The 24636-nt window shown below is 39.2% G+C and overlaps 3 protein-coding genes across 8 annotated transcripts in view; 1 reads left to right on the forward strand and 2 right to left on the reverse strand.

The window, feature by feature from the left end:
- ssbp2a (single stranded DNA binding protein 2a) overlaps positions 1–10306 on the forward strand; it is a 38696-nt gene extending 28390 nt beyond the window's left edge. The window contains exons 5-17 of one of the 5 annotated variants that reach the window (XM_058774831.1): positions 6940–7017; positions 8094–8153; positions 8230–8290; positions 8536–8603; positions 8702–8769; positions 8891–8939; positions 9023–9058; positions 9168–9222; positions 9470–9540; positions 9614–9692; positions 9844–9875; positions 9984–10082; positions 10169–10306. In XM_058774831.1, coding sequence (XP_058630814.1) covers positions 6940–7017; positions 8094–8153; positions 8230–8290; positions 8536–8603; positions 8702–8769; positions 8891–8939; positions 9023–9058; positions 9168–9222; positions 9470–9540; positions 9614–9692; positions 9844–9875; positions 9984–10082; positions 10169–10198 — 786 coding nt within the window. In that variant the 3' untranslated portion in view covers positions 10199–10306. Of the gene's footprint in view, positions 1–6939; positions 7018–8093; positions 8154–8229; positions 8291–8535; positions 8604–8691; positions 8770–8890; positions 8940–9022; positions 9059–9167; positions 9223–9469; positions 9541–9613; positions 9693–9843; positions 9876–9983; positions 10083–10168 lie in introns of all 5 variants that reach the window. The other 4 variants (XM_058774832.1, XM_058774828.1, XM_058774829.1 and 1 more) reach the window with 4 other exon arrangements.
- A 78-nt stretch (positions 10307–10384) lies between these two features.
- Positions 10385–15042, reverse strand: f2r (coagulation factor II (thrombin) receptor). The gene is made up of 2 exons (XM_058774825.1): positions 14780–15042; positions 10385–13668 (listed from the first exon to the last, which is right to left on the reverse strand). The coding sequence occupies exons 1-2, from the start codon at positions 14847–14849 to the stop codon at positions 12497–12499; spliced, it is 1242 nt and encodes a 413-aa protein (XP_058630808.1). The 5' UTR covers positions 14850–15042; the 3' UTR covers positions 10385–12496.
- A 275-nt stretch (positions 15043–15317) lies between these two features.
- iqgap2 (IQ motif containing GTPase activating protein 2) overlaps positions 15318–24636 on the reverse strand; it is a 52741-nt gene continuing 43422 nt past the window's right edge. For both annotated transcript variants that reach the window (XM_058774823.1, XM_058774824.1), the window contains 10 exons: positions 24202–24434; positions 22481–22613; positions 21304–21406; positions 20945–21086; positions 19577–19664; positions 19242–19454; positions 18843–19003; positions 16784–16927; positions 16251–16359; positions 15318–16121 (listed from right to left, as the gene is read on the reverse strand). In XM_058774823.1, coding sequence (XP_058630806.1) covers positions 16008–16121; positions 16251–16359; positions 16784–16927; positions 18843–19003; positions 19242–19454; positions 19577–19664; positions 20945–21086; positions 21304–21406; positions 22481–22613; positions 24202–24434 — 1440 coding nt within the window. In that variant the 3' untranslated portion in view covers positions 15318–16007. The remainder of the gene's footprint in view (positions 16122–16250; positions 16360–16783; positions 16928–18842; positions 19004–19241; positions 19455–19576; positions 19665–20944; positions 21087–21303; positions 21407–22480; positions 22614–24201; positions 24435–24636) is intronic.

A 24636-nucleotide genomic window follows, 5' to 3' on the forward strand; every position in this document is an offset into this window, starting at 1 on the left:
GAGAAATGAGGCTCTCCACCCAGCCAGCCACTGGAGGAATCTCTTTCACACACACACACACACACACACACACACACTGCCTCCTTATTGCAGACAGAAGGAGCAAATCTAATAAATATGGAAATGTATGAACTTAGAGACAGAGCGAGCTGCTGCAGGCTTAAACTTTTAAAATCTGGAATATATTGGCTGTGTATATAGTACAGCTGTTTCTTTACAAAGTAAGAAAAGGAACATTAAAAATGTACATTTATAGGATAAATAATTCCCATTGCACTCTTATGTACTAGTATACATTTTTTAATAATTGTGACTGGCCATATCTGGACTTGGAGTCTTTTAAGAGAAATACGAATCAATTTGGTGCAGTGCCTGTCCTCACTACGTGAATCATCATTTTCCCTCATTTTTTTCTTTTGGATTTTGGGATGAAATGCATTATGACCCAGACATATTTTTGTTATTTTCACCCTAATTACTGGGATTCATGGGCATCCAGAAAGCCATCATTAACCACTGGGGTTCACGGCACTGGGTACGGTCAGGTAACTGCCATGAGTGTATGTAAGTGGCAAACAGAGGAAAGCAATTGCTTCTGTTCCATTTCCAACGAGTAGAAAGCCTAAACCACCATCGAAACTGTAGTACATCAACAGTAGTGCTGTTAATTATTCAGTGGACAAAATGTGTTTGCCAGAAGGGCCAACTTCTCAGTGTCTGTCTTCCCACTGTTTCATATTTCCTCTCATTGTCCAAGCCTTAGGTTTGTGTGTGTATGTGTATGTTATTGCAAAAGCAGGTAATATCAGATGTGATGTTTATGTGCTGATGGCTGTTTAATGACCTCAATCTCTGTGCCGTCACCTCTGCTGCAAATAGAAGTCTCTTTTAGAAATACTTTATGCTTGTTATGCTTAATGTGTTTACAGCGTGTCTGTGCTTATAGTGCAATGCCTTTTTTTATGTGACTTTGCAGTAGGGGTGTGCCATATCATACTGTCCACGATAATACCGGTATAAATTTTTACGTGATAAAAAAGTGTCATATCGCGATATCAACGTATTTACTAGGGATGCACCGAAATAAGCAAAAAGACAGAATAAATTGTACCGAACAATGACGTGACGCGATCAAATAGAGGTGCGCACTAATGCAGCAAACACGTCAGCAGTGTGGAAGCATTTAAAACTGTCTGAGAAAGATGCACAAATCATTACAAGCACCACTGCATGGATTAGTAATCCTGGAAAAGGATCAAATTAGTAATGAGAATAATTTATAAATCTGCTGCTGTCAACAAAAAGCACTGAGGACATCCTGCGGGTTTCCGTCTAAATAAAAGCCATCAACATTAATAAATGTAAGTATTGTAATATTACTGTTGTTCTGTTAAATACAATTAAAAAGTAAGACAATAATAATGATAATAATTACAACAGCTCTATTAATACATTTATGACGTTCACACATAGTGTTCAAATTGGAATCTGTAATATTTTCTAATGTTTTAAAAGAATTCCCTTCTGCTCAGCAAGGCTGCATTTATTTGCAATCCTGGTTCAAGAAGGGGGGCTCAAAAAATGGCCACAAAATATTATTTTACTAACTTATTAATTTTCAGTTAAATTGTGCTTTGTTGGTATAATATTGTAATGGAAGAGGACCAGACACAACAGGTTAGTAAAAGCAGGGATGTTTATTTGCAGCACAGAGAGTTCGTGAGAGGAATCCGGGTGACTTTACGGTGAGTGGTGATGGTGAGTAGAAGTACTTGAGCTAGAATGAGTGGTAACTGTAATCTCCATATGATACAGGAGCTGGGACGAACAATGGAGGAAGCACACACCACAGCCTTCTGGCGTCTGGGAGAGACGGGAGAACTGGAGACACAGGAGGGATGAGGAGACACTAGGAGGAACACAGGAGGTAAGTAGAGCAGGTAAGCTTTTCAAAGTACGTATAGCAATACAGAGAGTCCTCAACGTGTGAACCAGATCGGACAGTGAAGGTGTCTGAGGTGTGTGCTTATATGCCGCTGGTGATGAGGTGCTTCATTGAAGACAGGTGCTCAGTATTCAGGTGATAGTGATCGTTGTGATTGGGTGGTGATGGAGCCTGGCTGATCCGTTACAGTACCCCCCCCTCCACGGCCCGCTCCTGAGGGCCGAACACCCCGACGTCGTGGTGGTCTGCCTCTGCCCCGAGGAGCGGGCTGATCCGGATGAGCTGCATGGAATTCAGTCAAAAGGGCAGGGTCTAATATGTCAATTCTTGATACCCACGATCGGAACCAGTAGTCAACAGCGGGGACATCAGATGGTTCCCCAGACCAGGGGAACAGTGGAGGCTGGAAGCCGAGCACACACTGGAAGGGAGTGAGACCAGTAGAGTGTTGTCGCAGAGAGTTCTGTGCATACTCGGCCCAGCCTAGGAACTGGTTCCAGGAGTTCTGGTGGCCATGGCAGAAGGTTCGTAAGAATCGCCCCACCTCCTGGATTTTCCTCTCTGTTTGTCCATTTGACTCCGGATGATAACCGGACGAGAGGCTAATGGTCACACCTAGGAGTTGAAAGAAGGCCTTCCATACCCAAGATATAAACTGGGGTCCTCGGTCAGAGACGATGTCTTCGGGTATACCATAATAACGGAAGACGTGGTTGAAGAGTAACTCCGCCGTTTCCAATGCTTTGGGGAGACCTTTGAGAGGTAGAAGACGACAGGATTTAGAGAAACGGTCAACTATGACAAGGATGCATGTATTACCTTCGGAAGGTGGCAGATCTGTGATAAAGTCTACCCCTAGGTGTGACCATGGGCGATTCGGGACTGGTAGTGGAAGGAGTTTGCCAGCTGGTAAGTGGCATGGGCTCTTGGACATGGCACAATCGGGGCATCCTTGCACGAACCTTCTCACGTCCCTTGCCATATTAGGCCACCAGAAGCGGTCTCATAGCAGCGAGAGGGTGTTGTTGGCCCCTGGGTGGCCAGTACCTCGAGATGAGTGGGCTGAATGGATCAAGGGAGTGCGTTGGGTTCATGGACCATATTGACATTCTGGAGGACAGCCCGGTGGATTATGTGGAGCGGGATTAGCGGCGGTTGGAGGGGAGCTCCATTCGATGGGAGCGACGATCATCTCCGATGTAATGATGTTTTCAGGTTCCTCCGCATCTTCTATTGAACCATGAATCCGAGACAGCGCATCTGCCTTGATATTTCTGGGGCCGGGACAGTAGGATATGGTGAAATTAAATTGGGTAAAGAATAACACCCACCTGGCTTGTCTAGGATTCAGACGTTTTGCCTCCTGGAAATATTGGAGATTTTTATTATCCATTAACACGGTGAATGGTTACGCTGCTCCCTCCAGCCAATGCCTCCACTCTTCTAAGGCCAGCTTGATGGCTAACAATTCCCGGTTGTCGATGTCATAATTGATCTCCGCCGGGCTGAGTTTCCGAGAATAGAATGCGCATGGATGGAGTCAAGCTGGGTTCCCCTGCTGCTGGGATAACACTGCCCCCACTCCTGTAGTAGCGGCATCGATTTGACGATGAAAGGGAGTTCAGGGTCAGGGTGTACCAGGAGTGGGGCACTAGTGAAGGCTTTCTTGAGGGCGGTGAATGCTTCTTCAGCTGCTGGTGTCCAGGACAGAGACTTGGGTTTTCCTCGGAGCAGACTAGTGAGGGGACTGGTGATACTACTGTAATTCTGGATAAAACGACGGTAAAAGTTTGCCGATCCTAGGAATCGTTGGAGCTCTTTTATCGTGGTAGGTGTTGGCCAGGATATAACTGCTTCGACCTTCCCCTCATCCATCTGGATACCTGTACGGTCTATGTTGTATCCGAGGAATTGTACAGAGGGCAGATGGAAAGGGCATTTCTCCGCTTTGAGGTACAACTGGTGTTCTCGTAGGCGTTGGAGGACCTCTGCAACATGCTGGCGATGGTCGGCCTGGCTCTGGGAGTAGATGAGGATATTGTCAATATAGACAATCACAAACCGATGGAGGAACTCCCAGAGCACCTCATGCATAAAGTCTTGGAATACGGAGGGGGCGTTGGCGAGTCCATAGGGCATGACAAGATATTCATAGTGGCCTGTGGGAGTCACAAAGGCAGTTTTCCATTCGTGCCCCTCACGTATCCGGATGAGGTTATATGCGCTGCGGAGGTCCAGTTTCGTGAAGACAGTAGCACCTCAGAAATGTTCAAGGGCGCTGGGGACGAGGGGAAGTGGATACCGGAACTTCACGGTGATGTTGTTAAGAGCTCTGTAATCTATACAGGGCCGCAAGCCTCCGTCCTTCTTAGCCACGAAGAAAAAGCTAGATGCAGCAGGGGAGCTTGATCGATGGATATAGCCTTGACTCAGCGCCTCCTTGATGTATTCTTCCATGGCCTTCTGTTCTGGAAGCGAGAGGGGATAAATTTTTCCACGAGGTACTGGCTCACCCAGAATTAAATCTATGGCATAGTCCCATGGTCGATGTGGTGGTAGACGGGAAGCTTGCTTGGGGCAGAAGACATCACTGAAGGGGGCATAGCAGGCTGGGATATCCACTGGTTGCTTCTCAATGGGACTTTCTATGGATGTTGAATTTACTGGTAAAACTTCGGTGGTGATCTTAAGCGGTGCAGGTGTCACGGGAAAGCAGCCTGGAAAGCAATCCTTGCCCCACCTCAGGACTTCCCCGGTCTTCCATGACAGGATGGGATTGTGTCTTACCAACCACGGGCGCCTTAGAACGATGTCAGCAGTTGAACCCTCCAGAACCAGAAAATGGATGTCCTCGGTGTGGAAGAGGCCTATTCGGAGAGAGATGGGACCCACACGATGTCTTATGTGTCGTCGACAGAGAGGTTTACCAGTTATCGACTGGACTTGGTAGATCGTTTCTGTGGCAGATGTTTGTAAGCTGAGCTGACGGCAGATGTCTCGAGAAATGAAGTTTCCTGCGGACCCGGAGTCGAGGAGAGCGGATACTGTAATTGACACATTAGAAGCAGTAAGTGTTACACAAGTGGTGAGCGGTTCCATCTTTACCATCTTTGGTAGAATTGCACTCACCACTGGTCATGGAGGACGAATAGGGCATGCCAGAATCAAATGCCCTTTAGCTCCGCAATACAGACATAACTCCCAGGTCAACCTTCTCTGCCGTTCAGCAGCAGATAATCGCTGTCTGTCGACAACCATGGGTTCCATGGTATTATTGTGTGATGAGGGTACAGTAAACGTGTTGCCAGGGTAGTGGCGCAAGTGAGCTATTTTGAAAATACAGTCTCGCGGGAAAAATTACAGAGCCGTGGGTTGCGGTTTTTTGGACTACTTTTATAATGTACCACAGCCGCCCAAGGTGTTTATCATACCTATATAGCCTATTCCTAGGTTGTCCGATTGCCAGATCTTGTATGAAACGCATCCTTCTCACACAATCGATACATACAAATTTCAACCCATTTGTCCCTTCAACTTGGCAACTTTACAACCCAGTGATGCTGTTGATATCTGCACAGTAGCGATGCGCGGATGGCAGTTATATCCGTGGGCGCTATGGATAATCCACCGGTCGGGTAATAAAAAAATGCGTTCTGATTTGCAGGTGGGTCACAGTGGGTTAATGATGCAAATATTAACTTCATTTTCTAAAATATGAACGTTTTAAATATATTTTTTCATCAGGCATACGATTTCGTTTGTGTGTGCGTGTGTGTGTGTGTGTGTGTGTTCACCTGTTCGGGAAGTTGCAGTGACAGAAACAGTTCACTGGCAGAAATGGGAGGAGAAGACTCAAAATAAAAAACAAAAAAAAAAAAAACTATACATGTAAACTGAGATATAGCTACACTTCAAAAGGCTATGGTTTCATTGATTAAATATGAGCACTGCGAGTTTCAAAGTCAGGTGCTGCGCTGCTTTGTTTACTGTGGTTACCGGGAAACGGCTATATTCCTGGCAAAAAGACTCTGCCCCCTTCCCCCCTAGACACGCCCCCTCCCCCGGTCTCCCGTATTGTGGTACCAAAATGTTGACAGGTATATAGACAAATAAAAATGAAAATAGATCCTTTTACTATGTGTATTATACTTAGAATGTATACCTGTCAACGGAGAGGCGGTTGTAACATCACAAACAACGCGAGTTTCAGCCAGAGCATACAGTACATGTTAAGGCTTTTACACAACAGAAATAAACATGACAACCACTATAGATTATATAAGATAATAATCACACGATTACGGATATATATTACGAATGTTATGGATATTTGTATGTGATTTTCTTGAGATGAATGTGTACATCTGAAATGCTAATTTGTGCAGCGATATAAAAGGCTATAAATAGCATATTTTAACAACAGTAAACGACCAAATTCCACTTGTGATCTTAAAAGGAAGTTATTACAAACACTCAGTTCTGAGTAAAAGTGTACTATTAATCTCATAAATTGTCTTATGAAGCATGATGCTAATATTAGCTCTAATGCACCTGCAGAGCAGATCCAATTCTTCTTCATAATGCATTTTGTCATAATACTTCATGTAAGGTCGCAAGAAAAATGTTTTGTTGTATTTATTTAGAAATACTTTTGATAATAGTTGGGTAAATGTATACTGGGATTGAAGCGATGTGGCTTGGTAAACGTTTTATTGCCAGTATAAAGGCTGATAATGGCTGAATAAAAACAAAAGAATAATGATAAAAGAATAATAAGGATTATGTCTCATACCTGGCGGAAGTGTGAAAGGTTCTGTTTCCACACATTTACAGGTAAATCCTAGTATTTTAATCGATTGACAGTACTAGTTTTTATCAAAGTGATATGTAACATCCGACTCCTCTTTAACAATCTTCCTGTGTCCTTTATGTTGTTTTTCTTTATATTTGAAGATATTTCAGGATATTTCATCTGAGTTTTGTGTGTCCTGTAGAGTGCAGCAGCGACACAGAGTCCGGTGATTGGAAGTCCTCCTGGAGACGGTATGCCTTTGCCCCCAGGATTTTTTCAGGTACACACACACATTTTTTTGTGTGTATTTTTGTGTGAAGTATTGCATTGAGACAATAGGCTTTGTTCACACATCTCACTAACCTAATTTGATAAACAAATTTTCAGATTTATTATTTTTTTTTTTGGCTGAAGAGTGTCCTGTCCTGACAAACATATCGATACTGATTTTATACATTGTTTTTAACTTTTAAAGTCATTTCATTGAAACATCTTTTTCATTAAGGTCATTGAATGACACTGTTTTTTTTAACTGTCTAAAACACAACAAAAGAGTGTCATGGAAGAAATAATTTCAGATAAAAGCAGTGAGAAATTATTTTCTTCTTCTGTGACTGACAGTTGAACCGGGAGAGATGTGCTGAGTCAGGAGAGATTATGAATGAATGAATGGGCAATTAAATATTTATTCAGGCCAAGAAAACTATATGTGGATGTCTGTAGCAGCAGATTATGCAAGGATTTCCACACTTTCATTTTTTAATTGGAAAGAGGAGATGTGTGTCTTTTCAATTATTTGTTTAATTATCTGTTATAATGTGTTATATTTGAAGAAGGATTTTGAGTGAATAAATACCGACTGTGTGTACGTCAGTGATAATGCACCAGAACATACATTGATTAACTGTCAGCAGCCAGTCTGAGAGCTGCTGTCCTGCCTGATGTGTACTGACAATCACTCACTGATAGTCTTAAACTCAGATTCACGAAGAATTCAGCTGTCAGCTCTAACAATACTTTCTTCAGGTGTCCTCTCCAACTCACACAGTTTGATCCGGTTTTATTTTAACCAACCCTCTGATATATCAGCTTTGAACTTCACAAATACATATCTGCTGAAATACAGCACTTTCCTTTGTATTGAAGCCAATGTGAATTGTTGTTTGCAGCCAATTTTGTGTGATGTGTACCAGTAAAACTAGATAGTTATTCATTAGAATTTGATTTAGTGATGCCATCTGGTGGTGTGATTTATGGCACTCAGTTGCTGTGGTTTGCCTGCTCGATGAACCATGAAAACTGTTGAGTGGTGTAGACTAAATGTATTAATTGTTCTCTGTCCTTGTGTTTCCTCAGCAGTTTATGTCTCCACGATACCCAGGTGGGCCCAGAGGTTCTCTCAGAATACCCAATCAGGTATTTATATATTGTGCTTTCGGGATCTAAAGTTTTCATTCCGTGCATGATAATGACTGTTACGTGATTTGAACAGGCTTTGGGGCCTGGGAACCAGCCTCTATTACCCAGTGGGATGGATCCTACAAGACAGCCAGGTATTTAAAATTCTAACAATTCTGCGAATATGACAATACTTGCTGTATGATCAAGTCCACCTCACCACCTACTCTTTGTGTGTTTGTTTATGAAATGCTTTGGATTATTACATTTACAGCCAACAAAACTGACAGATATCTTCTCAGATTTATAGAAATTGTGTCTGTAGATTCTGTAAACAGCTGTAATAATACATCAAACTAAGAAATATGAAACCACTTTGCTTCCTTTTCCCATTTCAAAGGCCATCCCAACATGAGTGGGCCCATGCAGAGGATGACCCCTCGAGGAATGGTTCCTATTGGACCACAGGTGAGTTATCCATGGATAATAATGTAAATTTGTATAAGCATGTTACAGTGCTCACAATCTTTACTGTAATGTGTTATTGGGTATAATTGGTGTTCCAGAACTATGGTGGTGGGATGAGACCTCCCCTAAATGCCCTTGTGGGACCTGGGATGCCTGGGATTAACATGTAATTGAATTCACTTTACAGTCCATTATCATTTCATAGATACTCCCTTTAAGTCTGAATCCCTATTATACTACTGTATAACATTGTATAACACTGTATATTTGTATATTGTTGTGTAAAGGGGTCCTGCAGGAGGAAGACCATGGCCAAATCCACCAAATAACAATTCGGTTAGTTCTCACCATGGAATGTGATAACTGATCAAAAGTCTTGTATCTTAAACAATATAAATACCCGTACTTTCTCCCTGCAGATCCCTTATTCATCCGCGTCTCCAGGCAGTTATTCGGTAGGTAATGTTGTCTAAGGTTGTTGTTGTTTTTTTTGTTACCTTGTCCGAGGTAACTTTGGGTAACACACTCTGGTCATTTTAATAAGCAGAATCAGTGTGTTTGTAGGGTCCCCCAGCAGGAGGTGGCCCTCCAGGAACACCCATCATGCCCAGTCCCGCAGGTAACAAATACTGAATCAGTCAGCACAATACTAACTACTTCAAGTCCACTGACATTCTGTAAACCTTTTAAGGCATCATAGGGAAACAAAAGGCTTCTCTGAAAAGCCTTGTTCATGGCTTCTAACATATCTTGATTAGGTCAAATTCTAAAAAGGCAGCAATGCATTCTTTACCCATACCAAGTCAATTATTTTGTCTTTAGCTAAAGATGAACAACTAATGTGTGATGTAAAATATTGATTTTAGAGTCAAACAACTCAAGTGACAACATGTACAGCATGATCAGCTCAGTCCCTCCAAATGGAAACAGACCAAATGTGAGTCTTGGTAGTTTCTTAAATATGGACATGTAAAGTGTATTTGGTTTTCTTATGGGATTTTTCCTTTCAGTTTCCATTAGGTGCAGGTTCCGATGGCCCAATAGGCAGCATGGCAGGCATGGAGCCTCATCATATGAATGGTTCATTAGGTAAGACAGATTTAACTGATATAACACAATGCCATATATATATATATATATATATATATATATATATATATATATATATATATATATATATAAATCATCCATTTGCACGTTGAATACTTTAAAGTCTCTTCCTTTTCCCTCCATTCAACAGCAGGATCTGGCGACATTGAAAGCCTCCCAAAGGTATGGGGCATTTCCGTACTGTTTTGACAGACATTTAAACAGTGACAACCATTTCTCTGAAATTCATTTGTGTTTTCTGTCCTCAAACTCAATGTTCACATTCATCAGAGCTCACCAGGAAACCTCAGCATGAATAATCAGCCTGGCACACCAAGAGATGATGGAGAAATGGGTGGCAACTTCCTCAACCCATTTCAGAGTGAAAGTGTATGTATGCAGAAAGCCTTTTCTATAGGATCATTTGTGTTAAATACAGCAGCAGCTGTCATTCAAACTACCTTCCTATCTTGCAGTATTCTCCAAACATGACAATGAGCGTGTGAAAGGACAGCACAGAAGTTACATTTTCACCGTGTTCAGCAAAAAAACAGGATCTTCTCAAAACCGGCTCTTTGGTTTTCTACTCATTTTGTCTTTGGTGAACTATTGTGAATTACAGTAACATCATCCTAAACTAAATCTCAATAAACTTAAGCAAGCAATGAAAGGAAGCTGAAGACACCTAGAAGAAGCTTTTCCACCATTTTATTTATTTTTATTTTTTTGTCATTCCATTGTTAATATTGTCCTGTCTCCTTTATGGATTCACACAGGACTCAATCTATTTTTTTTTTTTATTATTGAATCTTTCCACAAGTTTTTGTATGTTCCTTTTTTATGTAATTTTTTTTTTTCTGTTGTATGCAGCATAGCTGATAACAAAAAGAGCAGTTCCTTAATAAAATTCCCCACTTTTAGATGCAGCATAATTCACACAATTACACCGTTATGATTGAACAGCAGAAAAAATATTTTTTGTTGTTAAGTGAACTAAACATGACATTTCAAGGCCTTCATTATATTGCGTTGTTTAAACAAGGATTTGATCAGACAACGATCACTGACAAAATCACCCTTTATCAAACACATTGTTTAGGCAAACCAAAGGTTGGCTTAATTTCATTTTTCCTCCGGAATAAGACAAATGTACAGTAACATCCCTAAATGTAATGGACTGATCTGAATTTTTTAGGACGGACCTCAAGATTTCTTGTCATGTTGGATTTGTTCTTGTAAATACAGCTATCTGTGAAGAATTTGGATATGCTGATATAAAAATCATTTTCACCATTTGTAGTATGTGTTTGTGTATTTAACCTTTCTTGAGAAAAAAAAAAAATTGCACAAGCCACCATAATTAATTATGCTATAGTACTTTCTTGTTGCGTAGATGGTCAAATAATATTCTTGCTGGATATGAAATTTGAGCAGGTTAAAGAGCTTGATTGAGACAAAACAATATATGACACTGGACCACAAAACCAGTCATATGGATCATTTTCTGAAATTGATATGTATACAACATCTGAAAGCTGAATACATAAGCTCTCCATTGATGTATGGATTGTTATGATAGGACAATATTTGGCCAAGATACAACTATTTGAAAATCTGGAATCTGAGGGTGCAAAAAAATCAATATGAGAAAATCGTCTTTAAAGTTGTCCAAATGAAGTCCTTAGCAATGCATATTACTAATCAAATATTAAGTTTTATATATATATATTTACAGTAGGAAATTTACAAAATATCTTCATGGAACATGATCTTTACTTAATATGCTAATGATTTTTGGGATAAAAGAAAAATCGATAATTTTGACCCATGGCTATTGCTACAAATAAACCTGTGCGGCTTAAGACTGGTTTTGTGGTCCAGGGTCACATATCAGAAAGCACAAAGCACAAAATATGTTGGTGACCAGCTATGTTGGACATTTAAACAAGATTTGAAGCCTTTACTTACATAATTTGCATTGTTATACACTACTGTTAAAAAGTTTGGGGCTGGAAAGATTTTTTAACTGTTAAAAAGAAGTCGTGCTCTCCAAGGCTGCTGCATTTATTTATAATGTCACATGATCCTTCAAAAATCATTTTATTATGCAGACTGGGTGCTGGAGAAACATTTCTTAGTATTACCAATGCTGAAAACAGTTGTGCTGCTTTGTATCTTTATGGAAACTGTAATGCACTTTTTCAGGATTCTTTGATGAACAGAAAATTCAAAATCACAGTATTTTCTTTGAAATAGACATCTTTTGTAATAAATGCCTTTACTGTCAATTTAATGCATCCTTGCTGAATAAATTTTCTGATCCCAAACTTTTGAACGGTAGTGCACGTTTGTAATATCTACCTAAAGATAAAACCATAGGTTGAAATGTTTTTGAGAATTTTCACCAAGTAAAATCCAGCCATCATGTAAATTACGGTGAACAGAAAAAAGGTAACATACAATTGTCATTTTTGTCTTACAAAGCAGTAAGTATATATGTAAATATGCATTTATTTGCAAGAATATAGCTTTTCGACATGGTAACAAATGAATACAAAAATAAAGCAAGAATCTACAAGCATTAGCAGAGATGAGATAAAAGCTGTTTAAGTGCCACAGTCATTTGGATGTTTTTGGAAATGTTATGAATAATAATAATAATCCAAGAGTTTCAATGAATGAGTGCAATCAACTCCAACCATCCTAAATGAGCCGGACCTGCTAAAAATAAATGATTTAAAGTCTTTGGAAACCTGCTACAGCTAGTTTGAGAAGTTTTTAAAACCCCTTTAAAAGCAGGCTGCTCATGCCATCAGCTTCCTGTACTGGTTGCTCACGCTGCTTTTAAAAGTCTCCAGCTTGCTTGACCTGGTGGTGCTGGTGAACTGTGCGCTCCTCTCGATGCCTGACGCTCCCTGACACTTGAGAACGGCGAGAACCTGTTTTTGGCACTGAGACGATCCGAAGTAGTACATGAGAGGGTCTAGACAGCAGCTGATGCTCCCTATGCACGTGGACACCAAGTACGCGGCGTAGGACGCCTCGCTGTGCTTGTGCGCGAACTGTACGTAATGCGACAGCAGGATGATGTTTGTGGGCGCGAAACATATGACGAAAACAGAAAAGACCGTTACGGCCATAAAGACAGCCCGCGTTTTTTTCGCGCGGTTTTCCACGTTGGCCGCGCACAAGGCTTGGATGATGCGCGCGTAGCAGACGGTGCTGAAAATGAGCGGGATGAAGAAGAAAAGCGAAGAGATGATGGGGAAGAAGTACAGGTAATACTCGCGGAGGTGGTGGAGGTCAAGGACGTCGTGACAGGTGGTAATGCCCAGGTCAGGTAGGTGGATGGTTTGATTGGAAATTAGCAAAGGCATCACGCCGCCGATGGACAACAGCCACATGGCGGCGCACACGACGGACGCGGTTTGCGGACTGCGCCAGGTGAGCGAATCCATCGGGTAAACGACAGCCATGAAGCGGTCCACACTGATGCACATCATCAGCAGCACAGAGCAGTACATGTTGCAGTAGAAGGCAGCCGTGACGAAACGACACATGCCGGCCCCGTATATCCAGTTATTTCCGTTGTAATGGTAGGCTATCTTAAACGGGAGCACCAGGACGAACAGAAGGTCGGCGCAAGCCAGATTTATCATATAAATCGCCGCCGGTTTTTTCGGTCTCACTTTGCGCACAAACATGACCAGCGCCAGCAGATTTAGAGGAGCGCTGATGATAAACACTATAATGTATATTGTTGGGATGACAGCGGTCAACAGGCGGCCTGTGAGGAAGCTGGAGGCCTCCGGAGAGATGTGATAAGTCTTTTTAGCCACATGGTGGTGGTGGTGATCTTTCTTGGGTTTGGAGACTGGACCCGAGCCGGAGCCGCTGCCCTCCTGCACGTCAAGGAAATCAATTGGCTCATCGGTGACGGTGAGGAAAAAACCAGAAAATGTCCGAATAAACGATTCTGGAAAAAGAAGTACATAATGAAACTATTTAGGTGTAAAATGTTTGCTTTAAAAAAAAAAAAAAAAAATTGTCACAAAAATCTTGATGTTTTCTGGTTATAATGATAATTTACTTTAATTATTTTAAAATACTAATACCCCCGCCCAGCCAGCATAGGCTACATACATAAATACATACATAACCAGCATAATTTTATTGGATTTATCTGGTCTTTCTGCCTGGCCAGAGCAGGCAGGCTACTTTATTATTCAAACTTTTCATACATGTATGTCAACACTCAAGTCAGACTTTCAAAATCCTTCATCACTTGAATTAAGATTATAAGAATTTAATTTTAAAGCACAGCCATCACAAAATCAGACTTTAGCAACTCTTTTTACTCAGAGATCGTTCTGAGGTTAAATAGAGATTTTAAATCATAAGATTTGGTTTTATAGCTATGATATTGTTTTTGAAATCAAATCTTTGCATAGATATGACAGGAAACACAAACACTGGCATTTAACAATGCTTTGGAAGAAAGTTACTCTTAAAAAATAAATCATATGCACAAATCCAAATAGGAAATAAAAAAAAAACAGTTATCAAGCAAGCATGAGTCTTATTTTGTGTCATAAACTCCTGAATCATTGGTGTCTCGTATTTTAAAGCAGTCCCAAAGCAATTTGGGAAAGAAATCAATCAAATCTCTGTGTGTGTGTGAACATATTCAGATGTAGGCAAACCACCTTTGTATTCGTTAACATTTTCACAAGTAGTTAATTTATTTACACCTTTTTTTCTCTCTCTGTAACAGATTACAGTTACATTTTTTTCACATTAATAACTCTGTTACATGTAACTAGTTACTCCCCAACACTGATGCCGAGTTATTTACAAACTAACTAGTAAGCACTTAGTGTGATCTTTGCTTGCCAAAGTAACTATGTAGAAGCAATAGTTTGTAACTCGCACGTCATTTTTTAGCAGTTGACTGTAATGCTTACTTTCAAAAATACAAAGTACAGAAAGTTCACATTTACTCTGCTCACCAAAGCACTGTATGTTACTTAAGTTCATCATATTTTAGCCTGTGTCACGTGCAGAGAAAGAGGCTGTAAATGTCTTACCGTTCTTGGGCAGCACAGCCGCAGAGCCCTCCACAGCCAGCAGCCCCATCAACACCACAATCCGCAACATCACAGCTGAATGATGGGAAAACCGCGCAAATACTTAACAAAACAGGCAAAGAGTTTCAGTGAATGAGCCTGAGCTCAACAGCAGTCCTTAGACATCAGGAAAGACTGCAGGCTGATGAATTCACTCCCCCGTCTGTCGCGTGCATGTCAACGCCTACTAAACACAAGGGAGCCGGGGACTAACATACAAATGTTAAAGTAGGTACTTTTAAGGGGGGATTATTTCTTTTTTTAAGTTACTTTACAGTATATTATGTTAATTTGTTTCACCAAGTGCTATTAAAACATACAGTATGAAGGTGCAATTTTGATTGTAGAATAGTAATCACAAAAATGTCCTAATTTGAAATGACCATAAACGCCTGCATTTATATGATTGGGCTTTTAATTCATAATACAGCCTTTGTGTCAGATATATCCAGTCTCCCCTATATATACACAGTGTATATGAAAAAAAAAAAAAAAACACTTTTTGAAGTATGATAGTTGTATTTATTTATAATCAATTACATTAATCCATCTTCTCAGCACAGAACATTGTCGTTTTTTTTTAAAACTGAAAACATTTAGGAATGCCGTTTAATAAGTATCTTTAAAAAGATACACATTTGAGCACTTAGAAATGAAAGGCACTAGTTCATGACAATCTTATGAAAAGTCTCCTCAGGTTTATCTTATTTAACAGCCATATGGCAGTAGTGCATTATCAGTCATTAAAAGTCATTCATCTTATTAATTTCTAAGATATTAAAACATTGCAGCATCATTACATTAATTGCTATAAAATTACACTTGTATTGAAAAATATAATCCATACACAATTTTCCAAAAAAAAAAAAAGTCATGAACATTCGTTGTTTTGATTGTGGTTTGATTAAATTTTCTTTCATTTGTAAGCTTTGTATGTACAGCTTTACATATATGCTAATTCATAGAATGGTAAGGTCTCATAGTTAATTAAATACAGAAAACCTGCAAACACAGTTGCACAAATACCCTGAATGCTCAGAGAAATTTCTTTTACAAAAACATCTAAAAACCAAAGGCACAATGTTCTTTTTGTACAATTTGTGTAAACTAACATCTAAAATGAGACTCTTGATAGCTAGTTAATATTTTTCACTGAAAATATTTTCACTGAATTAACTCCAAGGGATATTCATTTTCCATAGAACTTTTTGTTCAAAAGGAAAATCAGTAGATTGACGTTGACTTTGGCCTTGTCGAACATTTTCATGACGGCTACTCCCTCATACTGAAGCTGCAACAGGTCCTGATGATAATAATAATAATAAAAAAACACAAGAGGTGAAAAACAGTTCTGTATTGGTGTGTCCATAAATGCAATTCCACAAAATACAACTAATATCCTGCATGTGGCTCTGTGCACCTGGGAACTGACCTGGAAATGCAGTTGCACCTTCTCCATCTCAACTCCCATAAACTTGGCCTTTATCTCAAAGTCTCCCACTTCCTCACAAGGGCAAATGTCGAACATGACATTTTTTAACCTGAAATGTACAAAACACTGACTTAAGTACTGGAATAGGTGGAGCTTATTACTGTACATCTTACAGTGCAAATAATTTCAGTGTTGCAAAATGACTAGTAGCGCCTGCCTGTTCAAAAAGAATTATAAACATAACATTCCTGAGATTGACAACAAATTAAACGACTAAATCACTGAGCACTAAAGATAACATTTTTAATATTCTTTTGATCTGCCTTAAGAGATTGCAGAAATAGTTGGCTAAACTCCACTTTGGACTGCATGAGGAAGAGCAGAACAGGATGGTTAACTTTAGATATTAGAAAGTTCAGTTATTGATCAGTTATTGTTCAGTATTTGATATTCAAAGTGAAGTTACTAATAATGAATACAAATATTAATTATTAATAGAATGAAAAGAAATGGTGCAAAGAGGAAGAACCTACTGATTAGTCTGGAGGCCTTCAATCTCCAGAATGACTCCTTTCTCAAGCAGTTTGGCAGCTGTGTACTTCAGAGACGAGGCCTTGGACTTCTTACTGCTCTTCTCCTCTTCCTTTCTGTCCAGTTTAATGGACCTTCGTGAATTCCTGATTGCAAAACAACCATCAATAAAATATATGTCTTATAGGAAATGACAGTAGACACTTTCCAATTTCCCTTCAAGCCATTGTGTATCAGGACTCAATTGTGGCAAACACTAATCATTAAATATCAATATATCAAATGAGAAAATTAATGTCTAAACATGAGGATAAATAGACAAACTGATATAAGGTAGTCATGAGGTTAAATAAAATAAATGAGCAATTAAATAATAATCTAATTACATTGATAAATGAACAAATTGATATTGACATTAGATGTGCTGTACCTCAAATCAGCAGAAAATCAATAAGAAGGTTATCATGTTCATATTGAAAATAATTTTCAGGTTTAGCATTGTTTTTTGTATTTAGAATGTATTACTTGAATATATTACTTTATTAACTGTTTGCTGTTTTATTTATTGATCCCTTAAAGGTAGGGTAGGCGATTTTGGAAAGGCTAACGGTGGCAAGTTAGCTTTGAAAGCAAGATCCCCACCCTTCCTGCATGACCACTTTGCAAAGCCACGCCTCCTCCCAAAACACGTGAACGCGCTCAGCGGCTCAGGCAGACCAGAGACTAACCTGCGACACGATGAGAGACGGAGCTGGTGTAGGATTGAGTGCAACGCTGTCAGATTACCTCATGTCTCATTCACCGGTGAGAAAACATTACAGTACAAAGCACATAATATTACAATAACAATTTAATTCTTGCTGGAACACGCTGATGACGTATCATGGCTGCTCAGAGGTATGCAAATACATATTTTGACAGGCAGGCAGGGCAGCCTATGGTAATGTTCGGACCGAACATTTTGATTGGACAAACATTTTATGGTCCTACGTAGTGTTGTCAAAAGACCCGGTACTTCGGTACCAAGTCAGTACTAAAAAAATGAAAACGTCACGGTACCAGGTTTTTTTAAGTACCGGTGGTACCGAGTACCCGGTCAACCCGGTTCTTGACACGTACAGCCCTATGATGTCCACGATGCAGAAAAAGCGGACGGAATCTCGGAATCCAGTAATAAAAACGGAATTTACTGTTTAGCACGGAATGTCACGGAATTTGTCAAAGTAGGTCATTACACTTAAATCAAATCGTGACATGGACTAGTATCTGTAAATATTAAGCCACAAAAGTCGATTCAGATATGAATCCCCCATGTTCTGCGAGTCTCTGTGTGAATGAATGAATGGCAGAGAGGGTTTTTTTTTTTTTTTTTACTAAAATTTATCTTAAAGCCATTGGGCCAGAAATATATTACTATTATTTAGTAGAATGTATGTGATACTATTACTACTGTTGAAAAAAAAATATATTTATTTTTAAAGAAATAATCACACAATATTTCTTCCATATTTTAATTTTAATAGTAAATCCCCTTTATTTACCAAAAAAATAAAATGTGTTTAAATTTCATTAATTAAAAGACAAATTAAATTTGGGTGAAACTTTACTGTTTACTGTTTTTCATACTTTTATCACTTGCGGAAAAACTTGAAACACAATTTAAATAAGTATAAAGAATGGCATTGATTTTTGTACATTTTATTTTTGTTTGACTTTATTAAAAATAGTGTGTTTTTTAATTAGCATGTGGTACCGAAATTGGTACAGAGAACCGTGCATTTACACTGGTATCGGTACCGAATACTGAAATTTTGGTACCGTGACAACACTAGTCCTACGCATTCCACAGACGATATAATTACATATAAATAAATGTAGACCACTTAACTTAGTGATCGCTATCGGGATGTGAAGAGACTTTCAACCAGCATAACAAAAAATGTTTTTGAACCAAATCACCTACCCTGCCTTTAATTTGTTTATAGATATTTTAAGTGATTATTAAGAGGCCCATAATCATGAGTGCATTTGTATGAGAACTTCATGTGCATCTCCACTCACTTTCTGTTGAGGTTATCCAGACATGTTTTGATGTATGTGTCATAGTAGTTGATCTGTTCCTGATAGAAAGCTGCCTTTGAGTTGAGCGCAGTCAGAGTCTGCTGCAGCTTCACCAACTCTGCTTTCCTCCTCTGCCTGTAGCGCCGCTGGTATCGAATGTCCTGCCAAATAAAACATTTTTGTTATTACAAAATACTATATTGCAAAAACACAGTCAGACTAACAGACATGAACTAATGGAAGGTGTTTATGGTACCCTGCAGTCCTAAAGGGTATGATTTAATACAGAAGCAATCATTATAACTACATTTGTCCAATAGACAATTATCACTTTTCAACAAGCCCCAACATCTTTTCAAATAGTTCCGGCACCCCTGATTGAGATCAATAGAGCCTGACCTTGGAGATGTCATTGATGACTTCCTGGTACTTGTGTTTTGAGCTGACCAGACCGGCCTGCTCCAGAGTTCTCAGGTTCCTGAGGATCTTTCTCTTCTTCTGCTCCAGGGGCAGCTGGCGGTCCTCCAGCATGGCCTGGCTGCTCTTCAACCCCTCTGGAGTCTGAGAGTCCTGCACCACCTGTCGCTCTACTAGCTTAACGTGCTCTGCCTCCTACAGCACCAGAGAGAGAGAGAGAGATGGTTGATTGAGGCGAAGTGATTGAATTTCATTTCAATCTGTTGGAAGACTGACCTCTGTTCAATCTTTATCATTAATTCAAGAGCCTACTATACCTGTGCAGCAGAGGCAGGAGTTTCTAGGATATCAGTGAGTGTTTCCCCGAGTTGAATTCTCACAACATCCACTATCAGTTTCTTTGTTCTGCAAAGTGACAGGCAAACAAAGAGAAGGATGTCCTAGTCAGGAATATCAGAGTGCCTCATGTTGTGCATTGTCTTATCTGTTAGAATACAGGCTGATATTTTCCAGAAGATAATGCAATGCAAGACTACTTCACGGGCACTCAAAATTGAGATTTGATCAAGACTGCCATATGCTGGTGACAAAGGACAAAACGATGACAGAATTTCCATTTTGGGTGAAATGTCCCAAATATCTGGACTGAATTTAACTAATTTTATGCTTGTAATGACCTTAAAAATCTTAAGAGAGTCAAATAAAAGTCGATATTTTAAAAAATATTGGTGTTTTTTTGTCTATACAGTCAATGTGGTCCAATGTTGTTTTGGAGCGACTAGAGGAGAGCATTCTTCAAAATATCTTGTTTTATGTATGTTCCACAGAAGAAAGAAAGAAAGAAAGTTATGCAGGTTTGGAACAGTTTTGTCTGGTAGTGTAAGCATACAAAAATGCCTGTTAAGGAAGTGCAGACTAATTTGTGGTTTGTCTCAAACTGCACATACACAAACTGGCTGGTTAGAGTAATTGATGTTCATACGGTCTGTAAACAGAAGATCATAAATGTCTGGGTCATTGGGGCTTCACAGATGCTGTGTTTTTTTCTGAGTGGAAATGGAGCAGATGTAAACATACAGACAATGAGCAGTGACGACAGTGTTCCTGCTTCCTTCCCAAAGATAGACTAGAAAGCTAGAGGTTAGGACACAATGCTAGGACAATAGTGGCCAGCAAATGACAGTCGACAAATTTTCCTTAGAGTATTACATTTCAAGTGTGTGGTGACCTCCGTCCTTAAAGTCTGTTTATACCATATGACCAAAATCATGCTGCTTCTGGTTGAGCAGTTTTATTTGCATTGTGATGAAAAAGAAATTAGAATACCTCTATGTAAAACAACTCTGTTGCATTGACGGGATGCAAAAGTTTGTCTTTTATTACCAGCTGTTCATTTAAATGAAAATGTTTATTGCATCAAATTTTTCCACTGAACATTCGTCTTACTGTGAACAAGCCTATACTCAACAATTCTAATTACACAAGCTGGTCAAAAAAGGCCCATTTAAGAACTGGAAAAGATAAAACTGAACACCAAACCATTTCCTCCTATGGGTCAGGAGAGATATGAAGACAGGAAATGAAGACAGTGAAGAAAAGTTGAGTGTGGGCAAGGAGATATTTATATGTTAGGACATTTTACGTATTAAGGCAGTTGAAGAAGTGATGATTACTTGCGCACTTACTTCATCATCAGTCCCTTCATGTCTTTGTCATCTCCATCCAGCAGCTCAAACTTGTTGGTGAGGGTAAGGGAGACCTCTGTTTTGGCCAGTTGACTCATTGAGTTCTCCTTGCTGGGGTCATCTGCATCCAAAGCTCCTTCACCTGGGTGTCAGAGTTTCACATTAATTATTGTTCTGACAGCGGTTTACTGTCCTTTACTTTTAATCAGCTGTCAGTGAGGGCATGTTCATCTGGACTTTTTTGCCAAAGGCAACACTGTTGCAGTCTTTACTTCTTCTAGGTGGATAAACTGCTGGTGTTTGAAAGCTGCACCCAGTGAATGAATGAAATTATGTGTTTGTATTTGTTATAATTTTACCAAGTAGTGACTCAACGTCAGGAACTTCCCCCAGGTCCTTCAGGAGTTCATGCAGAAGATCACTGTGATCTGGAGCAATAGCTTCCTTATGTTCCAACACCAACTGGAAGAAAAAAGCCAATTTAAGTATTCTAGCTACAAGCAGTCTGTACAGACTACAAACAACAATAATACTTAACATCACACAGCTTAGATCAAGATACATTCCTATTGCAATTGTTATTACTACTAACTGTGAGTACTATGTTACATCCACAGCAAAACCCAGAAGATTCTATAAAATTGTTCTGATACTGTACATGTACTGTTAAGTATGATATATGTTAAAATCTGATGTAATACCATTTTATAGGTATGTCAAAATTACTTTGCTTAGATGCCAATGTGATTCATTTTCTGATATTTTTAATTGGCAACATAAATAAGATGACTTATTGGTTTCCAATGCCTAAAATTTGGCAGAGAAAACAGAACAGCACCCAACATTACGAGTCAATACACAATTGGACTTGATGGGAATATATGGACAACAATTTCTTCCATGTACAACTTCTAAACATCTTCTCAAATCATAAAATATCTCTCATTCAATATAATATACATTACAGCCATACGGCTTAAAATGAACATCACGTTATTGTCTAAGTGCTGCATAATGAGAAACATCCCGAAATGTCAGTCTGGATTTTTTTTTTCAACAGAAGGAATGTAGAGACTTGTCTGAGAGGGTAAAAGTTTGGAGACTCTATTTTGTCTGCACAGGTCATGATGTCACTTCCTCACACATATGGATCAAGCTAAGCCGCTCCTCACAGAAGACTTCTCTCATGACTCATAGGTGGCTAATGAAACTTAATCACAATGAGTTGCAGACCTCAAAAAAGCATTTGACTTCACATTCCAGATCAAGGCCCAACAGTAAATGCTAAAATCACACGTTTTGACAAGACGCATGTAAACTGGATTCTCTCTTTCATAACAACAGCCCAGAAATAAGATAAAAGAAGAGGTCATCTCTTCTGTTGAATTTGACACGAAAATTGACCCTATCTATTTTCTAAATGCATATTATAAATCTTACTGTGCAAAAAACTGTGCATGTTTCATTTTTTATTTTATTTTTTACCTTGTAATCTAAGCATTATAACTGTATCTAATTCTCAGTTGTATGTCTTACAGAGTGTGTGTTGATGATCTCCTCAATAGAGATGTAGATGACAGGTTTGCTGAGTGTCACCATGTCAGAGTACTCGTCCACGTTAAACTTCTCCTCCGGAGCTGGAACGTCACAAGCTACCTGGAAGAAGCCCCTGAAAATCAAAAAAAAAAAGAAGAAAAGATTAAATCTGTGGATTTCTTTGTGATTTTGGTTGAAAATCTGTGGATTTCTTCAGAAACAATATCAAAATGCTAAAATGACTAGCTGAAAACACATGAAATTAGGCAAAAGAGAGTGAGGTATTTTGTGAGTATCAGCTGTTCAAATTTCGAGAAATCTGTTGAGCTTTTTACTGAGTTTTGTGCGACCAAAAAAATAATAAAACAAGATAAAAACAAATGTATAATGCCAAGTACACCTGAATGAGAATGTCACATGCTAAACTGCAATAATCCAGCTCAAGTGTAAACTACCTGGTCTATCACAGACATGTATTCAGGCAGAGTTGCTGAGAATTTGAGGGGAAAAAAACAGGGAGTTTCCAGTAAGCATGATTCACTAGCATGGGAATGAGGGGCTTATGGCAAAAGGTCATTTAGCACTTCCAGCCTCCTCACACACAACACACACACTAATGTGTCTGAAGTGGGAACACATGTCCCTCCTCTCTGCTGATGCCTTACTTTCACACAAAAACACTTCCCCACCTTTCACCTCCATTTCCATATATCCTCAGCCTGTCCTGAGATCTGTGATTGTTTCAAATCTTTTGTTTTACTCATCAGTTTCTACATACAATATGAATGCTTAAAATTAGTAATAGTTTAAAAGAATTCAATTTAAATCTCACTGTGTGAGATGCAATAGTCACTTAGCTTCATAGCTTTTGTCAGCTCTGAGACACTTGCTTGGTATTGCTCCTGCTCCTTCTCATGAAATTAAAGCTTAAAATACAGTACAGGCCTGATTATTTCAGGGACCTTGTCACAAGTCCATTGTTTATGAATTTCTCTGTTACCGTAGCTATATTTTCACACTTAAAACAATGATTTGGTATACTTCTTGTACCACTGTCCTCTTTTAAGCAATGAAATACATCTCCTGATAGTTCTCTCCTATGTGATTCTATTGTTGTCAACATTAAGTCTGAGAATGATTCAGTGGGCTATGTAACACTTTCGATTGTCAAGAAATTGTTTCTTTGGCTCAACATACTCACCTGTTGATCCAAAATTGCTTTTATTTAGTTCTATTTTGTAACTTTCAGGAGGTATACTCAGGTATCAGGTATACTGATTTTTGCAATGCAACATTTTATCAGTTTGATAAGAAAATATTATTTTTCTAAATAATTTTGACATGCTTTATTAGGTAATTAAAGACTCAATGGAACATTCTATTTACAAACAACCCTAATATGTCTTTTAAGTTAAGAAGTTACTCATTTATGCTGATTACTGTATGAAAATATCCAAATATGTCAAAACAGTTGACAGATTTTGTCCAGTAGGTGTGTACTTTGCCTAATGTCCAAACAACATTAGATCCTGCTGACTTTCATTTTATGGACAAAAAACACAGACATTCTTCAAAGACAAAGGTTCGGAAAAACATGAGGGTGAGTAAATGATGACAGAGTCGTCATTTATGGGTGAACTATTCCTCTAAGTTTTTAATTCTTCCCATTAGAAATAGTGTTTATTGTTTGTGACCCTGGACAAGTGCTCTGTTCTCCTCACCTGAACCTTTGGTAGGTCTGGGAGATGTAGCTGTTCATAGGGGTGAGGTGGTCGCTCTCGTCCTCAAACAGCTTGTTAGCGGCAGCATGCTGTAGCATCTTAGCCACTGACGCCAGGTTCCTCCTCTGCTCCGAATGCACCTGTCCTCCGGCCGTCATGTCAATGATGTCAAAGCCATCTGGAGCCACAATGGCAGGATTCATGTAACGGTAATAGAGCAGAGTCCCAACAATCTGTGGGAAGAAGATAGGACCATTCAGACAGCACTTATTTCATGTGAACCAATATTTTTATGGGCTCTTAAGTTGTTAAATCTTTAAGCAGTTGCGGTTTGGTGTATCAAGCAATTACAGCTACATTTCAAATATGAAAAGAGTTTTGCAGACAGGCCTAGTGGCATACTTATTTAAACGAAACATTAGTATGGATACAGGG

This window comes from Onychostoma macrolepis, chromosome 05, assembly GCF_012432095.1.
Source record: "Onychostoma macrolepis isolate SWU-2019 chromosome 05, ASM1243209v1, whole genome shotgun sequence".
Taxonomy (NCBI): Eukaryota; Metazoa; Chordata; class Actinopteri; order Cypriniformes; family Cyprinidae; genus Onychostoma; species Onychostoma macrolepis.

What these genes read in the sequence shown, in the direction of transcription:
- f2r (XM_058774825.1), bottom strand. Translation starts at nt 14,849, where the DNA reads ATGTTGCGGATTGTGGTGTTGATGGGGCTGCTGGCTGTGGAGGGCTCT. An exon ending in GGCTGTGCTGCCCAAGAACG is followed by an intron (nt 13,669 to 14,779) that starts GTAAGACATTTA and finishes TTCTTTTTCCAG; the next exon opens with AATCGTTTATTCGGACATTT.